The sequence below is a fragment of the Anser brachyrhynchus genome, assembly GCF_964034855.1.
Source record: "Anser brachyrhynchus genome assembly, chromosome: 1".
Classification (NCBI taxonomy): domain Eukaryota; kingdom Metazoa; phylum Chordata; class Aves; order Anseriformes; family Anatidae; genus Anser; species Anser brachyrhynchus.
The window spans coordinates 98063613-98087152 of NC_137694.1; the positions used below are offsets into that span (position 1 = coordinate 98063613).

The 23540-nt window shown below is 45.2% G+C and overlaps 2 protein-coding genes across 3 annotated transcripts in view; one reads left to right on the plus strand and one right to left on the minus strand.

Moving 5' to 3' along the window:
• LOC308188312 (uncharacterized protein) overlaps positions 1-23540 on the minus strand; it is a 111587-nt gene that overhangs the window by 43745 nt on the left and 44302 nt on the right. The window contains exons 2-4 of one of the 2 annotated variants that reach the window (XR_013945383.1): positions 22962-23084; positions 22016-22094; positions 21737-21870 (exon numbers count right to left, since the gene is read on the minus strand). Coding sequence is in view for 1 of the 2 variants with exons in the window: in XM_080577183.1 (XP_080433309.1) it covers positions 22016-22094; positions 22962-22966 (84 nt within the window). In the remaining variant the exon portion in view is untranslated. Of the gene's footprint in view, positions 1-21736; positions 21871-22015; positions 22095-22961; positions 23085-23540 lie in introns of those variants that run through there. The other variant, XM_080577183.1, reaches the window with a different exon arrangement.
• GAP43 (growth associated protein 43) overlaps positions 13448-23540 on the plus strand; it is a 55188-nt gene continuing 45095 nt past the window's right edge. Inside the window, exon 1 of the mRNA XM_080577182.1 lies at positions 13448-13602. Coding sequence (XP_080433308.1) covers positions 13573-13602 — 30 coding nt within the window. The 5' untranslated portion in view covers positions 13448-13572. The remainder of the gene's footprint in view (positions 13603-23540) is intronic.

The following is a 23540-nucleotide window of genomic DNA, read 5'->3' on the forward strand; positions in this document are numbered from 1 at the left end:
TGCAATAGGGCTCATCCATGCAGCAATAAAGCCAAGTATCAAATTCTTCTTGCCAGAAAGACCAATTAAAGGATTAAATGTGAAAAGCTGAAACCCATAACATCCATGGTGACAGGGTTTTCTTTTCTTTTTTAGACTGTAATCATCTTTGTAGCATATTGTTCTGGGATCAGCACCCTTGGGGATACATTAGTACGGCGATTGACGGAAAGAAGCTGGAGAGGGAAACCAAAGTGAACCCAGCCAAGGCAAGATAAGCTTCTCAGCCATGCTGGCAGATTTCTTTTGCCTTCTTCCCTACACTCCTGCAGCGATTCAAGCACAGACTGAGTTTATTCAGCTTCCAAGATGGCAAGGTGCTTGTTCAAAAGGTGTTTTATTGTGTGGAGCCAGAGGAAACATGAGGAACAATCAGATACCAGTGGCACATTAAGATGTGTCATTGACACATTATGTCAATGAGAAGGAGTGAATCCAGGTTCTGTTTTTAGGGACATTATGTTCTAAGGCAGGCACATAAATCTGACTCAAATGCCTTGCTTGTTGAATCTGAATCCAGTTTATTCCTGACTGCCACTGAATTCCAGGTCCGATTTTTCTTTTTATTTGCACTTGTATTAACAAAAGAAAGGGGCTGACACATCTGTCTAGCTGCAGCAGTATGCTTACCATTGTACCTAATGTTGTCTAAAGGAGGTCTCCTGCCTCAGGGAACTAGGAGCCCATAGGCCTGATATGATAAGATGCAGAGCACGATTCAAGACACACTTCTGCTGACTTTGGTGGGGAAAAAGTCTGCATGCTCACTGGAAGGGGAAGTGACATAGCACTGCCTTAGCTTAAAAGACATTGTATGATGAACTACCTGCAATTAACAGTGAAGGCAGCAGTAAAGGTAGGTTGTTGGAAGACTCAGTAGAGGCGATGTGTCTAAAATCACGTGTCTAATCTAGATAGAGAGGAAGATGAGTGAGGGACCTTGCTCAACAATGTAGACAAAACCGTTTTGTGGGATTTTTTTTTTTTTTGTCTACATGCACTTAACAAAATACTTGCTCTCTGCAGAAAGTTTTTATCAAAACATTGCCATGGGGTTTTATTTCTTTGTTTGTTTGTTTGGTTTCTCAGCCTAAGAATTGTTACAAATTTTGCAGGAAGAGTTAAGATTTTCTCTAAAAAAACCTACCTCTTCCTTCTCCCCTTCCTTCCTCCTTGTCTTCCACATCTGGAGCTGTGGGAATGAATCCTACTCTTGTCAGGAACATTGCAAAGAAGATCCTGCTAGCTCAGGTTCCTCTCCATTTTGGACAGTCACAGAGAAATCCCAGATCAGCTTTGCTCATACCCAAGAGCAATAGCTTTCTCCACATCATTTGAAAAATGAGTACAACATAAAATAAAGTTCAGATTCTTCTGGCACCTTCTTTTGCTGTATACTTCTTGCATTTGTTAGTACACTTTTGTCAAAGGTGCTGTACACACAGAATACACAAGAAACCTCACCCTATCTCTTGCCCCCAGGAGATTAGACTAGCACGCACCAAGTATATGATTGCTTTTGATTTCTCTTCCCTTCCTCTCCTTCTCCCCGAGTGAGATTCAGCAGCTTCTGCAATATGACAAGTTCCTGTCAGCTGTCAGGGCACTAAAATAAACCTTTATCTCGTCTCCACAGCCCTGAATGACAGGGCTGGCAATAGGTGCACCACAGCCAAACAGCCATTTCTCCCATATGCTCTTTCAACCTCACTGCATGCTAGCACAGCAATCTGTAGCCTGGCAAATTTGCTGTTTTTCCTTGCAAGACCTACAAAAGGAGGCAATCCTGGTTCATATTTCTTGCCGTTGCAGTGTCTTATTACACTGGGTTATAAGATTTCTTTTGCCTTCTTTCTCCAGCATTGGGTGAGAGTCCGAGCCAGAATGCCAGTCCAATGCTAGGGAATGAAAATCCTGCTAATTCTCCTAAATTAGAATTGGCTGCAAAAATGGCCTTGGGGCACACATTGTAAATTGAGTTGAAACCATGCAGTTGGAGGGAACAAAAAATTGTCTTTCTTTAGGGAGAGAAGACATTACATATTCACACTTCAAGCATGCGTACCGTTGCCAACTAATCCTTATTCCACAAGGCTAATTTTGAAATAGCATTTATATGGCATGGCTTGCTAGGGAGGGCACTGATGAATCAGTTAGCTGCCCTTTATAATAAACCCTGCACAACTGCTTCCTGTGTTGCTCTTTTCTACTGCCTTGCCTTCCAGTCATCTCTGTGCCACGCACTCCTTATTCAAAGGGCACCTGTTGAATAACCATGCAGCAGGGGCAATAAATAAGGGGAAGCACAAATACACAGTACAGTTCAAGCTACCACTTTTCTATGGTCTCGTTACAGGAATACGGGGATTCTGCTGAATGGCTGTGCTGATGTTTGATAAGGAATGATAAGCCTGTAATTCACTCGTATGGCTGTGCAACTGCTTCCTGCTAAGTGGGAAAGCCTGGACGAATGCTGTTAGCCCTAATACTGCTGCAGCTTAAAGCAATCCTTTGCACCACAGGCATCGCAGATGCCGTTGGTTAAATGCACTGTACAAAGCAGCATTTGCTTAAATATTGCTGCCCAATAACAGTTGGAAAGTCCAAAAATTGAAGAAGAAATATGTTTGCAGCCAGCTGCTGTAAGAATAGGTTCTGATTGGTCTGAAATGCTGTGTTGATTTGGAAACCTACCGATGGAGCAAGTTATATTAAAATTGCACTGCATTAGCAAAGATACCTACCCAATGTGCTGGTTGTTCTGCTGGGTCGTAATGTTGGTCTGTCCCTGTCATGAGGACTCTTCAGCTCACTATCTCACCCCAAATGACTTTCTTTGATAAAGAGACAGAAGCTACAAAGATAGTTCAATCTCCAGAAATTTGCCTCTGGGTAGAAGACAAAGGGGGTTTCAAATTAGTGAAAGAAAGGCAGGGAAACAGGCATTACTGTCTGTTTGGCAGCTAGTGACCATCCTTGGGTAGACCAAAGGTCCATCTAGTCCACTTTATTCAGGGGCCAACAACTGGGGTGGAGAGTAGTGAGAGAAGAAACAGCAAAGATGCTTCCCTCAAATACGCCTCCAGCCTCCAACAGTTTGCAGATGTCATACTTTCTGAGGTAGAGACTGTCTAATAAACAGACTCTTATCTATAAAAGAGCCACAGCAAATTTTGTTTCTTCTATTACGGCTAGGTCAGAGAAGATTATTAAGGGCTACAGGGGTCAAATGAAGGGACCATATAGGTTCAAGGCAATGGCTGTGACAGGGAGAATTTACAGAGGGTGTGGTAGAGAGGAAAGATAAGAACATGGGGTAGATTAGGCGATACTGTGTGACAAAGTGTCATAGAATAAGAGAAAGAGTTTTGTCTCACCAGACTTGAAAAGGATCAGATTTGAGACATCTCAAACAGTGTCTTCATCACGTACAGTAATTACCTTAACCATGGATATGTTCAGCAGTGACTAATAATAAAGATGAACTATGATGTATCTCAAAGGGACTTAAAGAAAGATGGATGAGGAATTTTATTCTCATTTAGGAATGTGGTAATTTGGAACTGAAGTAAATTTATCAAGGTTCCAAATCATGTTAGGAGCAGTAAATATCTCACTGCAGTTAAAAACAGATACGGAACTATTTGAAATCATGAAAGAAAGGAGCAACTGCTTTCTAAACATTGTGCAGCAAATGATAACAGATTTTAAATAATATGAAGTCTGGTATGAGCCTCAGAAAAATATATAATGCTGTTGCCTGTGCTTAAGTATATACACATTGAGAAAGGGTTGCTGCTCAGCTTTATATATCTCCCCATTAACAAATTCTTTTGTAAAGTCTATGAAAACATTTGTTTCAGGAGGAGATGTTGCTTTACCTGAAGCTTTACTTCAGTTTGTTAGGTCATTACCTTTTACAGAACCAAAATGTTGGTGAAAAAATGTGATGAGCACTGGGTTCAGAACAAAGCAACAAATCCTCTTAGGTCCCTAACGCAGTGACAGAGGAGATAAAGATATGTGCTTAAAGTCAGGGATGGTGTAAGTGGATTGGGTTCACTAAGACGTTGCAAAGAAGTTTAAAAAAAAATTAGAGGAAATGGTTTTGTATCCAAATTTGAAAAAATGATGTTTATCAAAGCTTTTTTTTTTTTTTTTTGGCACTTTGAGAAGTCCTATCTTTGATCCTTCTATAGAATTAATACCCATGAAGAATAAAAAAATAAGTAAGGAACTGAGAAAGATAGAATTCACAGTAGATCCAACAACTTCCAGAAAATGAAAAGTAAAATACCAGCAAATAATAATAAAAAAGACATGAGATTATGACTAGAATGCATACATAAATTTTACAAAAACACATGGTTGCATTGGATATAATTAAACAATTTTAATAACTTCAATGAAGTTATTAAGCCATGGCAATTTTCCATTTGCACTTCAAAAAAAACCCTACAGAGTAGAATCCCAGTGCCACTTAACATCACAGGAGAGGGCAGAAAGGTTTACCATTTCTTCTGTTTCTTTTATAATGTCTTTGCAAAAACTGTTGTGAAATTCTCAGGATTAGGTGAAATGACACGTCCTGCTCAAACTTCTTTGATATGTAGATGACCTCACTGCTACGAGACAGACAGGCAGTATTGTACAATAGAAAGTTGAAGGAAGTGACAGGAAAGACAGGATTTAAAATCAGTTTTAAGATCAATGAAGTTGAAACAAATGCTTCCTAGACTTTTTATTTGCAGAGGAATACAGTTGTAGTCTAATGCTGAGCATGACTTAAGTTTTCAAAGTACAAAACCATCCTCTAATTTTCCTGGGATGTGAGACCAGTGTACTTACACAGAAAGGGCCCATAGGTGTCCTGGGAAATAATGAGACAAATTTTGGTAGCTGAGGTTGAGCAGTGTCTGAAGAAGATCTAATAAGAGACTGCAGGAGTTTGGCGAGATGGTAAAAAGATAGATGCAGCTATGTCCTAACATTTTTAGTAGGCACAGTGGGATCAAGATTAAGTCAGACACAGTAGCTAAACAACCCTTGGTACACCACTTTACTTCTTGGATGACTAAACATATAAAGGAGGCATTATTCACCAAAGATCTAAGAATTAATAACCTTCACTGGCTTTCAAGCAACAATGCTAAATGAGCAATGCATTTCAGCAGCTTCTCTTTCTCTGTTGGGTTCAGTTTTAGCCTATTAATTCCCAGTGGCTGCAGGAATGTTGGAAGACCTTGAGGGCATCACAGTGCTCCAAGCCATGTCTTGGTAACTGTTGAGCTTAATGCAAGAATGAAAATGACCATGCTGCCCTCTGTTCAGTGTTAGTGGCTAACAGCTAAGCAAGGGGGTTTGGAGTGTGTTGTGTAATATGGAAATTACCTGATACTGCCTGGTTGTACCTCTTTGTGCTTGGCGTTGCCTGAGGTGTTTTGAGCCTTTTTTTAAGGCTTTTATCCTCAAGAAGGAGATTAGTGACATTTAAAGTTTTAGGCTGAACTCAAGGCTGTTTTTGAAGAGAAGGGCCATGCCAGTCTTATCTTTGTGCTGTGACTAACTTTGAGAAAGCTGGATATACAAAATTTGATTTCCTACCATTACGAAGACTTACTTCAATTTTAGAAAGTAGCCAGGGAAGTTGCATGCAAAAAGCTATGCTGAGGAAACACGGATCTCTGACTTAAAAAGAACTCTAAAAATGAGGAAGCTCGGAATTACAGTTCCCGAGGCAGCTGAAATTGTATTCTCTTGTATCTGTTCTTAACAATAGAACCTTTCAATATATGATCATACGATACAGGTAAGATTGTCAAACTCTCCATCATTTACTGTGGAACATTGTTCATACTTGAGCATAGCTTTCATAACAAACAGAGAATGAACTCTTTCCTCCTCTTTGGCTGAATACATTAAGGTAACAAGGCAGAATTACCCTTCACATTTTGCAGCATACGATATTAAAATAAATTTTATCTTTACCCCGCTGAAATGAACACTCATGAGAAGACCATCAAGATCAACATACTTGTCTTCCCTGGTGTAGGCACTGGGTGAATGCTTTTTTCCTCCTTTCTGCTTCGAACTGAAGGAGACCTTTCCACCTCCATTGAGTACTGCATCTCCTGTGCTATTTCCTGAGTGGGCACAAAAATCCCTGTTCACTTGACTGCAGGTCCTTGTCACCTCCCTTGCTCCTTCCCACTGCCTTCTTCAGGCTTACGTTTCCCTTTCTCAGGCCTCTGCTCCTGTCAAGTTGTGCCTCACCTACCGTAAGGAGGGTGCTGGCAGCTCTGGATGGCAGCTTACACCAGGAGGGTGGGAGAAGCTGGGTGAATGGTGAGTGCAGGTTGTAGGGCAAAGAAAGGGGTGAAGCAGGAGTGAAACGGGACTAGCTCCTCTAGCATGTCACAGTGCTAGGCATGCGTTATGCCACTGATGTTGTGTAATACAGCTCTGTCAGGTAGTGAGGGGGACTGTGTAGCTGCCTGGAGAGATTAAGCTGCCTCACTCCAGAAACCTTCTGTTTCTCCTTGCCACCAGAATCACTTGGGGAAGGAGATAATCCCCCAGATTTACGCAGTCAGAAAATTCACTGTTATGCTTGGAGCTGCTTCTAAACCTCCAGAAAAACCTGCTCCAGAAACAGAGCTCTGAATCCTGCGGAGCTGAGCTAAAACGGGGCCTTTCGCTGCGACGCGGTTTCCATCCACGGGGCAGCAGGTTTGGATTCCCACCTGCACAGTCCTGGACTCTTAATAAAATTCCATCTGTGTTTCCTGCCCTCCGGGGTGAATGCTTTTGGCTAACAGTGGGGTCTTGGAAAACAAATAATAATTGCTATACCAGGGCACTACTGTGAAGGCTGGGCACGACGTAACTGTGAGCGTAGGAGAACTCTTTTTTTAATGAGGCCACACACCAAAGCAGAGCTCTGATGCCACTGGAGTGAGGTGATGAGGATACTGAGCTGTGGGAATCTTAACTGTGAATTTCCATTCTCCAATACGAATTATTTTATTGACCAAAATGAGCACTTTCTACCCTGGAAGACTGTTGCAACGTCTGCATTGCAAAAATGCCATTAATATAGGTCTGATGCTGGATTGCATGAAAATCACAGTTGGTCCACCTCCCAGTTCTAGCAGGACTCTGCTTAAAGGGAACTATAATAAAATTTGGCTATGGTGTGGCCAAGCTACAGACCAATTGTCCGTCTAAGTTCTTTGCATTTTCGACTGGGGAGCTCTTCCACTGTAGTTGGATACAGTGAGGTTTGCATTGTGGATCTTGCTGCAAGGGAACAAACCCTCTGCATATGCCATGCCTCCCGGATAAACTCAGGGACATGGACCTTCCTCTTTCAGTATCATGTCCAATCTAAATGAAGTCAAGGCAAGGGAGCTGTTTTTTGGAGCCTTAAGGGCATAGGAAGCTCTTCAGCTTTTCTTTCACCCTTTTCCTGTCTGTGTCAAGGATACTCCATGTACTTTCCTGCGTGCAGACTGTTTCTGCTCAACTCAGCTGTTTTGCTAGAAGCAAGAATGTGATCAGCTGTGGGACAGGAAGGAAGGAGGATGAACCTGTCCCTGCCACTCACCTTCCTAGCGTTGGAGCAGCCAGGTCATCATCCCCACTCTGGCTTGAAGCAGGGGTGTTGCAGGCAGATGCAGAGCTGAGACAGATGTTCCAGAGAAGGCTCAGGGAATTGTGACACGCTATAACGTTGTCGTGTCATCATGCTGGTATCACCGGGCAGCTCTCACGTTCAGCAGTGGGGTGTTAGAGGAATGGCAATATATCAGTGAAGAAGCCAGGAAGTGTGAAACAGCACTGGGATGGACTTCTCTACTCTTTTCATGCTCTGAAGAGAGCAGGACTTGCTCCTTAACATCTGCCTCTGTCCTCGTCCCATCACACCCATCACTGTAAGGTGACCAGCTCAGATGCTGACAGCAACTTAGCCCTGGCACTGCAGGATTTTGAATAAATGATGGGGGCAGCCTGAAAAGCAGGGTAGGTTGGGCCACGCTGAGCTCCTGGGCACAACTGATTCTCCTTTGAAGCTTGCTTTGTTGGATCTGTGCTACAGCGGGAGGGACTGCTGTGTAGACCCAACGGCAGAGACTGAAGGGTCCCTGGAGGAGAAGGAGGTGGCTTCCTGGGTCATCCTGTCTCATATTTGGTCTGCCTTGTAAAGGATCACATTCCCCCACGGCAGACTATTACTACACTGAGGATAATAGCTGATAGGCTGACCACTTTCGGTGATTACATTTTTCTTTTTGACAGACAAACAGATAAGATTTCATTTTACGGAAGAGTTATGGTTTCAGCACTAAGCCATGCTGGGATTTAACTGTTGTGTTTGTATTTTTGATGATTCTGAAGCTCAACAATAATTAACCGTGACCTTGTGGTTATAAAGACCATTGTTTGTGCATGTTAAAATCTTTCTACCCTTGCTCCTACCCAGATATTCCAGTTAGTGTATGCCACACAAGTTAGAGAAAAAACATCTTTTCTAAGAATGATAAAAACAGGGAAATTATTGAGGCCATTCCTTATTATGTTCCCTATTGTAAAGTCAGGTGTCTTCAGTGCTGTGAGCCCAGCTGTGCAGGCATGGGAAGAAAAGAAGAAATCACTGGGAATAAATGCAGAGCATCTGTGCATATTTCTTTGGCTAACACGTTAGCAACAGGTGCTAGTAACGTCCTGTGTATTCATTGTGGTGCAGGATGAGCAACCAAGCAGTCATGAAACTGAATGAAATATTTCTGTACTGGCATTTTCTGAAGCAGAAAAGCCTTCCACAGAAGGCTTCAGACCTCAGAAGACGCAGTGCCACACTGCCATTGTGACTTCTGAAAATCATGGGTTTAAAGCCTCTTATTACAACCTGTTGCACACAATCTTAGGTCAAAATAAACTAGGCTCTCCTTTCTTGTTATTAATAATTCAGGATTAACTCAAATACAAAAACTGACATAAGTAATCCTTGTACTGAAGACTGTACTCCCCCAAGGAGATTGTGGAATCATAGAATGGTTTATAAATATATCTAAATATAAATATAATATAATGAATATGTCATAAATACATATAAATCAGCCTACAACATGAGTTTGGTCGTAGTGTTACCCTGCACTATTTTGTGTCAATCAGACACAGATGACTGAAAGTGAGCCCAAACGAGACCAGAGTTGGATAGCTACTGAGGATATGAAAAATGCAAGTGGGACAGCAGTGGGATTTTCAGGAATGCCTATTCAAATGAGGATCCTAAAAAATCTTTATGAAATTGGCTTTTTTCCCTTCAACATGAAATTTGGCTAACAAAAGGCGAGGCTACCACTATATGTGGAACATATGAATAAGGAGAAAATCCAGTCTATCTCCCAATGAAAGCAAGTCCCTCACTTCAGTGCTGTTTTTACTGAAGCTTTAAATATCCCTAGTAGCGGGACTTTCATAGTACTTCTCTTGAGAAGACGCCTCTTCAGCTTAGCTTGCTTACCACTGGGACAGCTCTTATAGGCAAACTATCTTCTTTTTTCTTCATTTTATTTAAGTTCATCTGGCCAGGGGGGTCGGCCTGATTACAGTCGCAGAAGCTGGTTCAAATTAAGTGGTTCTTCAAACCAGAAGTGATTATGAGCTCTTACTATAGCACCTAAATTTGCAGCTGAGCCAAAGATGCTTTTTTCTTGGACCAGTATGGACCTTGAGCTGCTGGTGTAACTTCAGGCACTGCTAAACCTTGTAGCAGAATTGAACAGGGAAAAAGCAGTGGTTTGTGCCTCTCAGTTCACCACCCTATGTTGTAACAACCACCGATATGTCTCATTGCTTTGAAATGTTCTGGACCCTTTTAAATTGAAAATGTGGCTTTGAAAACATGGCTTTGAATTAAAAGAGTCATCTCAATAATTACTTTACGTGCACCAAGCCCTCCTTCGCAGAGGAGGAACATGCAGCATGTGCCAAGCAGTGGGCTATGTATTCCTCCAAATAATTCCTTTCCTGTCTTGAGGCTTGTAGCTTTAGAAAATATCGCACTTCTTCACGTCCTTAGCTGTCATTTAGTCAAGTCTCACAGATGAATCTTTTAAAATCTACGCGCATTGTTCACCCCCACCTGCCAGCCCCCTTTCCCCAGCGCCCCATTCACGTTGTTCTTTGGACTGCTCTTCCTTTTGTTTGTGTACATTCAAAAGCCAAGGTCAAAGGGGCCTTCCAGGGCATGTCTACACTGCACAGAGCAGTGTTATCCAGAAACTCTGAAGGAGTGCTGAATGAACCAGCGTTGGCAGCACAGTGAAGAGACAAAAGCGTCAGCTGGATGAAAGCATCCTGTCTTGACTTGGTGACATCAAGAAATGGGGATTCACGTCTCTTTCCCTTGAGTTTTGCTTCTGCTGCTCATTAATACCTTGGCTGAAGTGTCTGTCTTTAATTTCTTACTCAAATTCCTCATTCTCTTCAGCCTTTCTTTCACTGCTGCAGACTCATCCTTTCTTCCTTGAATGCTGTTATCAGATAGTTTACCCTACAGGTTGAAGTGATGGCATAGCCAAAATGGCAGGACAAGAATTGTTGGGATATAATCATCAAAACCATGTAATTGGCTAAAGAATTTAAAGTCCAACTTTTTAAAGTACTTAAAGGGTCCTGATTTGAAAGAAAGGGGTGTCAGGAACTGAAGTACCCTGGAAACTCGGGTTGTCAGCATGTGGCTGTTTTACTTGAGCAGATTAATTCAGAGGGAACTCAGACGTGACTCTGCAGTGGACTGGCTGCTCACCACCCCTCCACATGCATGGGGAACCCACTGAGGGGTTTTGGTCTATGTGACAAAAGTGGTTAGCAGTAAGCTAGAGCATAGAGTGCCTGTGGGGCTGGGCACAAAGAGAAGTGGCTCTGACTCTGGCTCTGACTCAAGGTGGTGAGAAGCCACCCCAGGTGTGTAGAGGAAGGGGGCTGCCCCTAGCTGGCTGTACCAGCGCAGCCATTCTGCTGCCAGCCTGCTCCCTCTCTGGGTGGGTGTCTGGGAAAGGGGGGGCCAGGCAGGCTTTCCTCGCTAGGGCTCCCTACAGCAGGGAGGTTCCCTAAAAAGGCCTCCTCAGTGGGAAGAACATGAGCTTCTCAAACACTTCGGAAGCGTGATTCATCTGACCTAGTTTAGGCTCCTGCTATAGGATGATCTGAATCACATCCGAGAAGTTCCCATTCTCCTTCACTATCACCAAAGGAAGCCCAGGGTGATGCTCTCAGATAGAGCCACGCATGCTTGGCCAGATGAGTCCCATCTCCCAGGGGCACACGGAGCACTCATGTGGGTTAGCAAGCGCACACAAGCTCACGACACGCTAACTTTGTTCTGGCGATGAGCCCCCAGCAACTCCCGAAGCTGGGGCAGGGCCTCCGAAATCCCATGGGCATATTCCAAAATGTCACTGCGCCGCTTCTCAGAGCCTTGGCATGGTGTCACCAGCGGTGGTGTGTGCCACTGACATCCCTTCCTCCAACCTGATGCCCACTGCTTTCTGCAGATCCGCTTCTTACCTGTCTTTTTTTTTTTTTTTATGATTGCATAGTTGGCGTTCTTTCTCTCTGCATGCATTTTCTGAAGCTGAATCTAATTTTCGTTACTTAATCCTGTGGTCTTCTTCGGTGTCAGCTGGTGTTTGCAACTCTTCCCAGTTTAGTATCATCTCTGAATCTCATTACCATGCCATTATTTCCCTTTTCTAGACTGCAAAACCAGAACTAACATTTATACCTGCTTAACCCTGAAAGGCGCTTCACTTAAACTACACACAGATGTAGATAGCTAGGTAGATGCTCTTTGAAATGCTGTTTACTTTCCTTAAAAAAAATATAGGGTGCTGGGAACTGCAGTGATGTCATAGCAACTGAATGTGATTATGTAGGAGCCTGCACTGAGGGATATTCCAGAAGCTGTATCTATATATGTATTTATTTGTGTAAGGGTGCGTGTCAATATTCGCGTTAACAATGCATTTGGATATACTCAATAATAACCTAAGACAATTTTTTTTTCTCTTTTGCGAGCAGTTTAACATTAAAAATAAATTAGAAGCAACTCCATGGCGTAGCAGAGAAGTTGATGTAGTGACATTAGTACTATGAAAGAGAACAGCATCCGACTGTGCCTCCCAGACACAGTAAATAAAATAAGCTAAATTTGAATTTTGGTAGATGAAATCCTGAAAATCCAGCAGTCTTTTTATATTTTTAACATGCTCGACAATCTCATGCTTCGGTTTAGACGTTGTCTGGAATATCTTTTTTCATGATGACAGATATAGCTATCCTGCTCATATATATTCGGAGAAAACACCGTGCTATAACTTCCAAGACGTGTGCTTGGGGGTGTGCACACGCATTAATGTTCACTCAGACTCCAGCATTGCCATGATCTCCTATGCATGCAGATCCATATATTTTTGTTCCCACACGTGCACAGGGGCGGGCTGCGTGTGTGAACGTGCACATCTCCCTTATAATAACTTACAGAAATTTGCAGGCTGAGATCAATAGGCGCAGGAATTACTTAGGCAGGGAAATTGAGAAGGGGAATAGAGAAGGGGAAGGGACGATGGCTGTAGTTTTTGGAGCTGTTCTGAAGCACAGATCTGTAGCAGGAGTATCATTTTCTGCGCCTGTACAAAGTCCACGGGATGGACTTGGGGGATGGGGGAGAAAGTTGTCCCGCTCCGTGCTGCAGGACTTGGCCACGCAGGGTTTGTGTCTGCACATAGGAAGGAGGCAGCGTGTGCATATATGTTGGCGAGTGTGCCGGGGAGGGGGAGGGGGGCCTTTAACAGCCATTTTACCAGATTTTCCGATTCCCCTTTAGCTGTCAGCTCCCACCTACGGCACGTCACCTGTGCATGAAGCACACTGCATGCGGCGGCAAGGACCCCGCTCCCTCTTCTCCCCTCCGTGCCCACCCCGTGCTTTCTCCCCCATATAAATCCCACTCCCGGCGGCGGCCGGGGGGGCTCGGGTGGGAGCGGGGCTGGGGGCTCCCACCCACCCACCCCCCCCGCTGCCTCCCCGCCGCAGTCCGCAGTGTCCCCCTCTGTACAGTGGGGAAGGCGTTGGGTAATTGGGTCCAGATTGGAGATGTTAATAATTCATGAGGCTGGCAAAGGGACCTGGGGGGGGTGGGGGGTGCGCTGGGCTGGGGGTGGGGTGGGGTGGGTTGGGGTGGGGAAGGTGACGAGCCGGGGAACAATTCTGGGCAGGGTAGGGATAGCGGGAGGGAGGCAGGGAGAGGCGGCGTGTGCATGTGTGGACCTCAGAGCCGCTGCTAACTGCCCTGGTGTGTGTGTGCGTGTGTGCGTGTGCGTGTGCGAGAGAGGGAGAGAGAGAGAGAGAGAGAGGGAGGGAGGGAGGGAGGGAGTGGAGAGGGTGGGGGGGAGAGATAAGAGAGAGAAGAGGAAAAGGAGAGAGGAGAAGGAAGGAAGAAGAAGGAAGGAAGGGGACAATACGATCATGCTGTGCTGTATGAGAAGAACAAAACAGGTAGAGCTGAAGATTTTTACGTTTCTTTCTGCTAAGAAATCGCCCAGGCTCTCGGGGGTCCGTGGGGTGCGTGTCTGCCTTGCGTGTGTGAGGGGCTGGGGTAGGGGCAGGGGCAGGGGGGAGGAAATTTCAGCTGCTTTCAGCAGATGTCTCTTTTGCAATTCTTTAGCATCTTGCGACTGAAGGCTCTTTTCACACCCTTCAGCGCGACTGCTTTGCCTTTCCGGGGCTGGCGATGTGGGGAAGGGGGGTGGCCTATGTCCACATTTGGGGAGCTACCAGGATCCCCCCTCTATTCTTCTTATTATTTTAATTGTCAGCAGATGCATTGCCTAGGATTTTCGGTCTGTGGTTCTGAGGGTGTGGATGGGGGGTGGGGGGGTGGGGGGCGGCTGGCAGGAAACGTGATGATATCTGCCTCTACCTTGGAGATAAAGGAAGCAATTCTTCGTCTTAAGCAGAAAAAAGAAAGGATGCCCGGTGAGCCTTGATCCCTGGTCAGAATGCTCTCTGTTGCTCACGGCTCCGATGAATGGGAGATGCTTTATGTGCATGTGCTGCGAGGTGGCTCGGAGGACAGGTGCATTCATTTTTTTGTGTTACAACAATCTGAGCAGGACTTAACCTGAAGCTTTTTTTTTTTTTTTTTTTAAAGCTATGGTATAAGGAAAAGTGTAATTAATTAATAACAAAAGCATTAGCCCGGGGAGGGGAGAGTCACCCTTTTTGCAATACCCTCCATAGTACAACCAGTTAGACAACTGCACCAGCTGGTAAAGAGACAGAGGACCACGCCTCTGTCAGCTCCGAACTCGGGTGGGATAAGGGAAGCTCGCGGTGTGAACCTGTTGGAAACCAGCTCATTCTCTTTACTGGTACCACCTGGCTTTCCCTATCACCAAATGGGGATGATAAGAAGATTTGGGTGGCGGCTAGTTTTCAGTGACAAAATTTTCATGACCAAAACGATAAGGAAATTTAATAAATAAATAAAAAAAAAAGCTACATCATTCATTCCCCCCTGGCTCTTCCCCTTTTTATTTCATGTGAAAGTCCAAGCCTGCTGCTGGTCAAAAGAGCCCATTTTGGCTGAGCTCCTTGGACTTCCTCGGGAGGATCTTGGATTTATTCAGTTGGAACTTGGAGGCAGGAGCTGGCCCTGGGTATCTTCATAAGGCATTTTGGAAACTTCCCCTAATTATGAATTTGTAGGTAATGACAAAGAGCTTTGGTCCTTGTTCTGAGAGCAGAGCTCAACTCAGTGTTAGGTGTGGAACCACAGCGGTTACTTTATATATGCATACATTTATATATCTCTTACAGTAAAGCACTGCAGCACTTGGGAGCAATAGCCTAGCACACTGATGCAAGTGACTCTGGTTACTACGGAAGAGCACAGCGTTTAAAGAAAATCCAGGTTAAGGTGTGTTTCTGAATGGAGATACGTGTGTTATCAAACGAAGGAGCAATTTTGTAGAATAATGGGGAGGGGCAGGCGAACAGGATGGAAAGGGACCCTGCGTCATGCCATGTTTTTCCCCATGCAGGTTTCAAATGCTCCACAATTAACGATACATTCACTAAAATCTGGAGGGAGGTGGTGATGGCTGGGGGGGGGACCACGTTGCAGCCAGCCAGCAGAGCACGTTCAGCCGGCAAATACAGGATGAAAAGAGCAGAGGAGGAAAAGGCAGGCAGACAGAGAGGCAGAGTGACAGAGCAGTGGGCGGAGGTGCACAGCAGATTTTGAAATAAAGTAGGTAGCTCTGGGATTCTTCAGAGTCAGAAGACAGCTACTGGGAGAGGGGGATAATTTTGCCCGTACCATCACAGGTTGGGCATGAATTTCCTAATTAATTTCCCGATGTGTCTGTTCTATAAATCTCAGTGCCTCCACTCCTATCATTCTGTATTCGAACACGTTCGGAAATGCATGGCATGCAGGTATCCTGCTCACACAGAGTGCTCTCTCCGCACACTGTACATTAATCCACCGCATGGTACACACCCCTTTGCGCGTGCATGTGCAGCACGCATCCTCGCTCTCTGGTCGCTCGCCTCTGTACTACACATATATGCAGAAGCACACATGCACTCGTTCGCACATGCTTTCTCATCCTTATGCAGCCATACATCCTGAATGTGCAGATTCTGTGAACGTTTCTGGGCTCAGAGCCCAGCTCCTGCTCCTATACCTGAATACACACCAAAATCGCCAAACTGGCGATGTAGTTCAGTCAGCGATGTGCTGGTACATCAGAGGAAGCTTTAATGTGGAGGAGAAAAAGACCTTGGTTTTCAGCTTGTGCTCTTCCTCTGTCCCCACCCAGACCTTTCACAGAAAGAAAAAAAAAAAAAAAAAAGGAATAGGTTCTTCATGGCATACGGCAGCTTCCTTCCCAAAATAAAGACCGCTCTCCTCAAATTATTTTTTGGGGAAGCCCTCGGTGTCCCGCCTTTCTGGCAGTGAAAGAGCAGGATGCTGAAATTACAGGCTTGGGCGTGGAAGAAAGCTTTTCACATTCGTGTCTAGGTGTGCCTGTATGTGACTGTCCTCCCACCCCTCGCAGACAAATACGTTCACACACTTGTACCTTGCGGGTTATTCTTCCTAGTGGGTACGATGCCAGCGTGAAGAGCGAAGTATCTGGCTGACTGTGCCCACCCATGAGAGATGTAGATAGCTCGGGGTTGTCATTTCTGCCCACAGCTGATTGCACCTCTGAATCCGTGCCCACAAAATATTCAGCTAAAAGAAGGCATACCCGAAAGGCGATTTCTGAAAATCTGAGGTAAACCTTTGCTGCCAGGAAAGAGATGCAGCCGGTGATACGCAGAGCCGGGCGGTTAGATAGGTGGCTAGGAACGCGGGTGTTGCATGCACCGCATCCTAGAACAGATGGGCGTTACGGGGGTATGTGCTCAGCACCGGATTGCATGAGTGATTAAACAATAACCCGCAAGCAGGTTTCCCACTTGTGGGTGCGATGAGTCTCATTCATCACCAGCCGTATCCGACGGCTTCCCTCCCGCTCTGTCCTCTGCTCCTCACCCCAGCGCTGGCGAGCCGGCGGCTGCAAAGGTTTAAACCTGCCACACCCATGGAGGCGAAGGAGGGAGGGGGGGAGAGGCAGTCTGCATTTCTTTCCCCTTCCACGCGAGCAGCATGAATAAACAGGGCTGTATCTCTAAAGATGCAGCTTAATGCAATTGGAGAAGGAGAAGGCATTAGGGAAGTGTTTCAGCGATCGCAGCCAGCCGGTGAGGCGTCTTGTCATTCCAGGAACTGCAGAGGTGTGCGGGAGGGAGGAAATGGCGAAAAAGAGAGAGGGGAAGATGCACGCGGAGTTCAGGTTTTGTTGCCTCAGGATATTAAAATATCTCGGACCTCATTTAGAATATCTCAATTATGCCATAATATGTGGATGCCTCAAAACTTGCAAGGCATGGTCTTGCCTTTAATCACTGCCATGGAGGGAGGAAAACGGGCATTTTAAGGGAAAGGTGGCCATCCTCGCCCCTCCTCCCTCCACTTGCCAGCATGGTGTAAATCACCACAGACCATTGACTTCAGGGCAGAGGCACTTCATCTGCACCTGGGGAGAGTCTAGCGGCTGCCTCTGCCTTTCTGGGAGATGCTGGAAGGTTTCTGCGCTTCTTTCAGTAAACAATTGCTGCATGGGAGTTTAATTACTTCAGGTCCTTACTGTTTCTCTTCCTGGGGCAATACCGCTGGGATTTCTCCTGAGAAGAGTGTCTCCAGAGAAACACCCCATCACCCTGTCCTCCTCCTCTGCCTTTGCCGACGATTAGAGGCATTGATTTCTCCTAGATCGCGTAATGTAACTGTTCTTAATGGCACAGGCAAGCCCCTTCCTCAGGAACTAATTGCAGGCAGAGTTTCCAGGGGGAGAAGGACAGCACTAATGCTTGGTAGGAAAGAAACCAGTCTGTTGATCCAAATTGCCACTTGCTCCTGAATAGGAGCCCCAGTTGAAAGCAGTCAGTACCCACAGGTGCACCCAGGCATCCCCGCTGAGCAGGCTGCATTGAACCTACCTGTGCAGGGCTGGGTACACGTGTGTAGCCCGAGGCACCGACACGTGTTGTCTGAGGGCTTGTCCTGCCTGATGCTGAGAGGATCTGAGTTATCTCAGAGCTGCTCCTACCTCAGGATGAGGAAATGTGCTCCTGGCTGCCCTGCCACACCGAGAGGGTGGGCATCGCTTGGGCCTCCCAAGTCGTATGTTAAGAAGGGTAGTATCTGCCTTGCAGTCACAAGTTATGTGAAGGCTGGACACTGCCCCAAGCTCAGGCTGAGACTGTCTGTGTAGCCTGAATCCAGTGCTTGTGCTGTGGTGGGTGAGGCCTTCTCCTGCGGAAGGGTCACTGTGGCTGGGAGCCCTTCTCCTGTCGTGTGGCTTTCACTGACGAGAAGACAAAAGTGCAGAGAGGCTTCACCTCGGGTCTGCTCTCATTTCAGGCCTGCTGTCATGGACTCATTGATGCCATTCCAGGATGTAGGAGCTGCCCTACACAGACATTGCTTTTCCCCTTCCCCATTTCACAGAGACACCATGTGGAGGGAGAATTCCCTGCTGCTGAGAGCTGCCAAGTTGCAAAGCCTTCTTGTGCTAGTGGGAAGGTGGACTTGGCCCTCTGCCCACTGCAAGATAAAAGTAGGCTGATAGCCTTGCATGACGTAAATCAAGGGTGTGTGTACCTGCTCGGGTTCACTGGCCTCGTGCCTAGAGGCATGTGCTCCCCTGGGCAGCTCTCGCCTGCTCCACATGTGGAGGAAACGGAGCATGTGTGGGTCTGCACCAAACAGGCGTGTGTGTGCTGAGGGATCGGGGTGTTGCCAGCAGGCACAGCCTGAGGACTGCTGGGCTTTTGGGTGAGATAGCATGAAGCAAAAGCACCTCCATGGTTTTACATCAAGTGCATACAACCTGAGACCTCTGCACGCTGCCAGTGGTGCATTAGTGCTGGTGGTGCATTACTGACTGCCATTTGCTCAATCCATGTGTTGCATCCTTCCCTCTGTATAACTCCCCTCTTGCCCCCTCCTGCTGCACAAGTCACTGTCCCTTTCTGTTGCTTCAGGCTTCCTTCCTACAGTGGGGGGGCTTTATCTGGATTTGAAAATGAATGCTAGCTCTGATGACAGGTCCAGGCTAAAGCCATCTCAGTTTGGGAAACCTTTTAATGGCAGCTCGCTGTGCTCATGCCCTTTAGAAGTCACTGTGCATTTCTCCTGTTTGCTGTGAGGCTGGCAGGTCTCAGGGATGGATTTGGCAGCAGTCCACATCTGGCTGCATTTGAGTTCTGAAGGACCGATGGCCAACTGTAAGGCAACAGCTACAGCCCACTAGCTCTGTACAGGGAGATATGGGGCTGGTTAGAGGAGGTTGGCCATCTAGAAAGCCCAGTGGAAGGTGCATGGGCCTTGCTGGTGGAAATACCAGAACAGCAGAGTAGGTATCCTGGTGAAACATCTTTCAACAATTGAAGTCCAAAGTCAAAGTCTAAAATCCACCCCCATTTGTTTCATCTATAATTCCAAGATCCTCCCGAGCACGCCAGGAGATGTCATGTAACCTCAGAGCTCTGATGGCCTCATGTGGAGAAGGTGTTCATATATCCTTAGGGCTCTCTCTGTCACCTGCTGAGTGTGTTTGTAAAACTGCACGGCTTTTCACGGTTGCAAGCACCACAGGCTAGTAGTTAGTATATAGGAATGGGTTTGGGGAGAGCTGGTTTCTGTTCCTAGCAGTACTATTAACCTGTTTTCTGACTTGATGTAGGCATAGTTTTTCTGCTTGTCATGGCCCTCTCTGCAAGGTGTTTCTTTAATTTGGAAACTAAATAATTAGGGTGTGGAAAAAAAAGGATTCAGATGCCCTCAGGTGAAAGGTGATTTAGACAGGCAAAGCATTGCTTTGTCCATCCTCAGTCACTCCCACAGTTCTGGGCTGTTCACTAGCCATTTGAGTTCCTCTGACACAAACCATTGATCTTCCCACACCCAGGTTTTATCACAATGAGCCAGAGCTTGAGAGTAGGGCTACAACTTTTCCCCTGCCCTTCACCAGTGTGCCAGCTCCTCCCAACCTTCACAGTGCACCAGCCCGCATAGCCTAAAATATGTGTGGGGTGGAGAGAGTGTCATGAAAATACTCATTTGTTTTGCATATAACAAAAGGAATTTGTGCTTTTGGAGTTACACTGATCCTCCTGTCTCCTCCTGTTATTCATTTTGTCTCTTCCCCCCATCTGTTCTGCTCCTTGCCTCCTTCTTGCTCCCTTGACCATGCAGTCCTCCTGCTGTTTCTTCTCTCCTCCACCTGGGTACCAGCCCTCCATTAAGCTGTGCTTCCTGGGGACTCCTGCTGGCAGCATCAGCCACTGCCATCAGGGTCTTTTTCCCTTCACCCCTCCTGGCTCTGGTATAAGCAGGGAAGCTGGTAGGAGGAGAAAATGCATGGGTTCTTCCTTTGTGCTTCCACTCGGCCTTTGTAGCATCCCCAGATCTCTCTCCTCCGTTTGGGCAGCTGTCGCAGCTACTGTAAATGAACACCTATAGACAGAGACAGCAATGTGGTGCATCCTCACCTATCACATCACTGTCAGCATAGGTGAAAAGTTGCCCACCCCCAGCAGACAGCTGGGGAGGGGCACAACTGCCATAGGAGCAATGCAAGCAATACAAGATAGTATTACCATTCCTGCTTTCTTGAGGGTTCATGCTTCCTCTGAGCTTGTCTCTCAGCTACTAATGCCCCTCTTGGGTGCCAGGGTGTGGTCCAGCTGTCTTGCTAGCTCAAAAGGATGTTCTGAGCCTGGCTTCCTCCCACCAGGGCTGATTGGCTTTGATTCCTCGAAAGGGAAGCCAGGAGGTACTTATCTTCTTTCAAATTATAATCAATAAATGTCAATCCCATTCATTACTCATCTTACTTCTAAAGTTTCTTGAATTAATTCCAGTCATAATCATGATATGTATTTATAGAAAGCCAGGACATCTCACAATATTTAAGCATTATCTCTGTAGCAGACATCTTTCTCTCAAGGCTGGTAATTTGTAAAGCTAATAGGCTCTGGAGGAATCTTATTCATTTGGTGTGACTGTCCCTAAAATTTAAGGATACAGAGGAGTGTGTTTGGATCTAGACCCAGCTCTGAAGATAGTTTTATTCCACTCTTCTCGTAATTGCTTAGGAGTGAAACTATAGTCTCAGGAACTTCTGTTTTTTATCAGTTGGGAAGGTTTTTAATAATTCATGAAGTCCGGAAAAATTTAGGTTTGATTACTCTTATAGTTAAGAGTTATCAATTGGCATCCATTTCTTTAGACTATTCAATGGAAACTAATCTATTTATTTTATCAACAGTATCCAATGACCTTATAAATCTGCAAAGTTAAGTAGTCAAGGGTGGGGAGATTGCGGCAGCATGGTGCCGTGCCTTTCTCTTTTGTCTACCTATGGCTTTAGGAGCGAGTTATTCAGCGGTGGACTTACAAATAGTTTAATGAAAATTACCTAGGTTTGGAAAAGTAGAGCTAAAGAAGAAAGGATGACTTGTTGATTTGCTGAAGTAAAACTTGCAGGCAGTTAGTTTCATGTAAGAGTGGGGTCCCCTGCTGCAAATCACCTGCTGAAAAAATGCCTAGAGAGCATCCCCTGCTCCACTGTGCTTGCGGGGTGTGGTGCGGCTGGGAGGCTGTACTGGAACTCGGGGAAACTGGAACGATGGGGAACTGATGTAAAGCAGCTTTTAGAAGCTGGACCAAAAGCTTGCCCTCAGCAGGGACACTTCACTGTAGACTAGAGAGAGCTGCACTGAAATGGCAGTTGCGTTCCTCAGAACCAGCGACAGCTTTCTTAGCTTAGGATTCCCTTCTTAGCTTATTGCACTGGAGTAGTCAGACTGGCAGCTTGCAAAGGCCTGGACTGCGCAGGCTGAGTCAGAACCTGTCAGAATGGAGACTTTTCCTAATTAGAGATGAAAGACAGTATTTTTAACCCTTCCTGCTGTTTGCATTTCCAGTGGAAGACCCAGAGGAACATCAAGCCCTACGTAGAGTTTTGAGGACAGACACCCACAACAGAAAATTGATGTTTAATGTTGACAGAACCTTTAAAAATGCAATAAAAAAGCATGACAAGGATGCAACCAATCCCACTTGAAGCACAGGATCTGCCAAAATGCCTTTCCTTTGTATCCAAAGGCCAGTCAGAAATACCAGCTAGAAGAGATTCAATCCTGAGAAAAGGAAGAATGGAGCAAGGAAAAAAGATGTTCCCCCCAAATAACTGAAGAACTGAAGCTAACCAAAACCTTCATGAAGTAAACAGAATTTGGATCACTTCCAGAGGATAGTTAGAAAAGTTAATATGTGAATCAATACCTGACGCTCCCTCTTATATGGTAAAACTATAGGCATGCAGGAAAAAGAACCTCCCATTGTGATGCCAGTGTACATGACTCTGTGGAAAACAAAAGAATTGACAAATCAGTGAAAAAATAGCTTCAAAACCTTATAAGAGCTTTTAGGAAATTTTCCTTTAAAGTTAATTCTGTTTTACAGTTTTAGTTTTGTTTTTTTTTTAACCTTTAAGTCATATGATTCTACAAGACAGGAAAAGATACCATAAGACAATGCCTTATCTTACAGAATTTCATTAAATTTTAATTAGGGTGTGGCTGAAAAGAGGAGGCTGAAATATATCACAGTTATTTTACCATTGTTCTGAACCCAGAAATAAGGGATTTATACTGTAGAGCTTCCTTCCTTTCTAACTGTGGAGGTACCTCAAGTCCCAGGATAATTACATATACACCTGTAAAGTCCTCTAAACATTTAAAGACTGCTTACTGGCATCCCTAGATGATCCTTAATTTTATAAACAATAATTAGCTGAATATCTACTTAAACAGCTAAGCTACTTTGGGATCTACAGACCAAGTATTCTTCCAGTTGCTCTTCCTGCGCAGCCAAAATGGGTAAGTTTGTCAGGTGAAGCGTCCACACAGAATGCACCCAAGAGGAAGGGAATGTGCTACCTTCCTGTCATCCAGAAATACTTTGGTTAAAATATTCACCCAGGAATGTGGTGATTATGCCTTTTCTCCCTCAGTAGATCTGAACCCCCATCTCCAAGGAGAATGTGCTAGTAGGCTATAGAATATGCCAGGACCCATTTTTTTGCAGTGTTTCCTGGGCACACTGATCTGTTTTGCATAGAAGAATCAAATATTAATATGGCCAGAGGAAAGGAGGGAAAGAATATCATCCTACCTTAGTGTTTAAGATACTCATAGAGGGGAGGGAAGAGTTTTACTTAAAGCTTTACCTCATGCATTGTCAGTAAGGTCATGGTGCTTAATGGCCATTTTGCATGTCTCCAGTAACATGGTTCACTGCTAGTAGATGGCTGGAACAATTAACAGTGGCCACAAAGGAAGAAGATCAGGATCTAGAAAAGGGGTAGAACAAGTCAGGATATACTGATGTTAGATGGTTGTTTCAAATCTTACTAGTTTATTTACAAAGCTAATGGAAGCAACCTCTGAACCATCAGGTATGAGTGCTTTGAAAACTCATGAGGGCTGGGTGAGGTGTCTGAAAGCTGAAATAAAAGCCAAGGATGAGATAAAAGAAAAAAAAATTACAGACTACTCAGTTTAACTTCATTCCTGGAAAAAAAAATGGTGGAAATAATCAAATAAAGAAGATGATTAGGAGCCAGCACAGATCTGTCAAGAATAGATCATGTCAAACTAATTTAGCTTTCTTCTATAACAAGCCTTGTGGATACAGGGGAAGTAGTTGTCATATCTTGTCATTTTGACATTATCTCACAAGCTTTTATCATAAGTGATGCAAAGAAACATGGTCCAAAGTAAAACATTACAGCAGGGATGCAGAACTG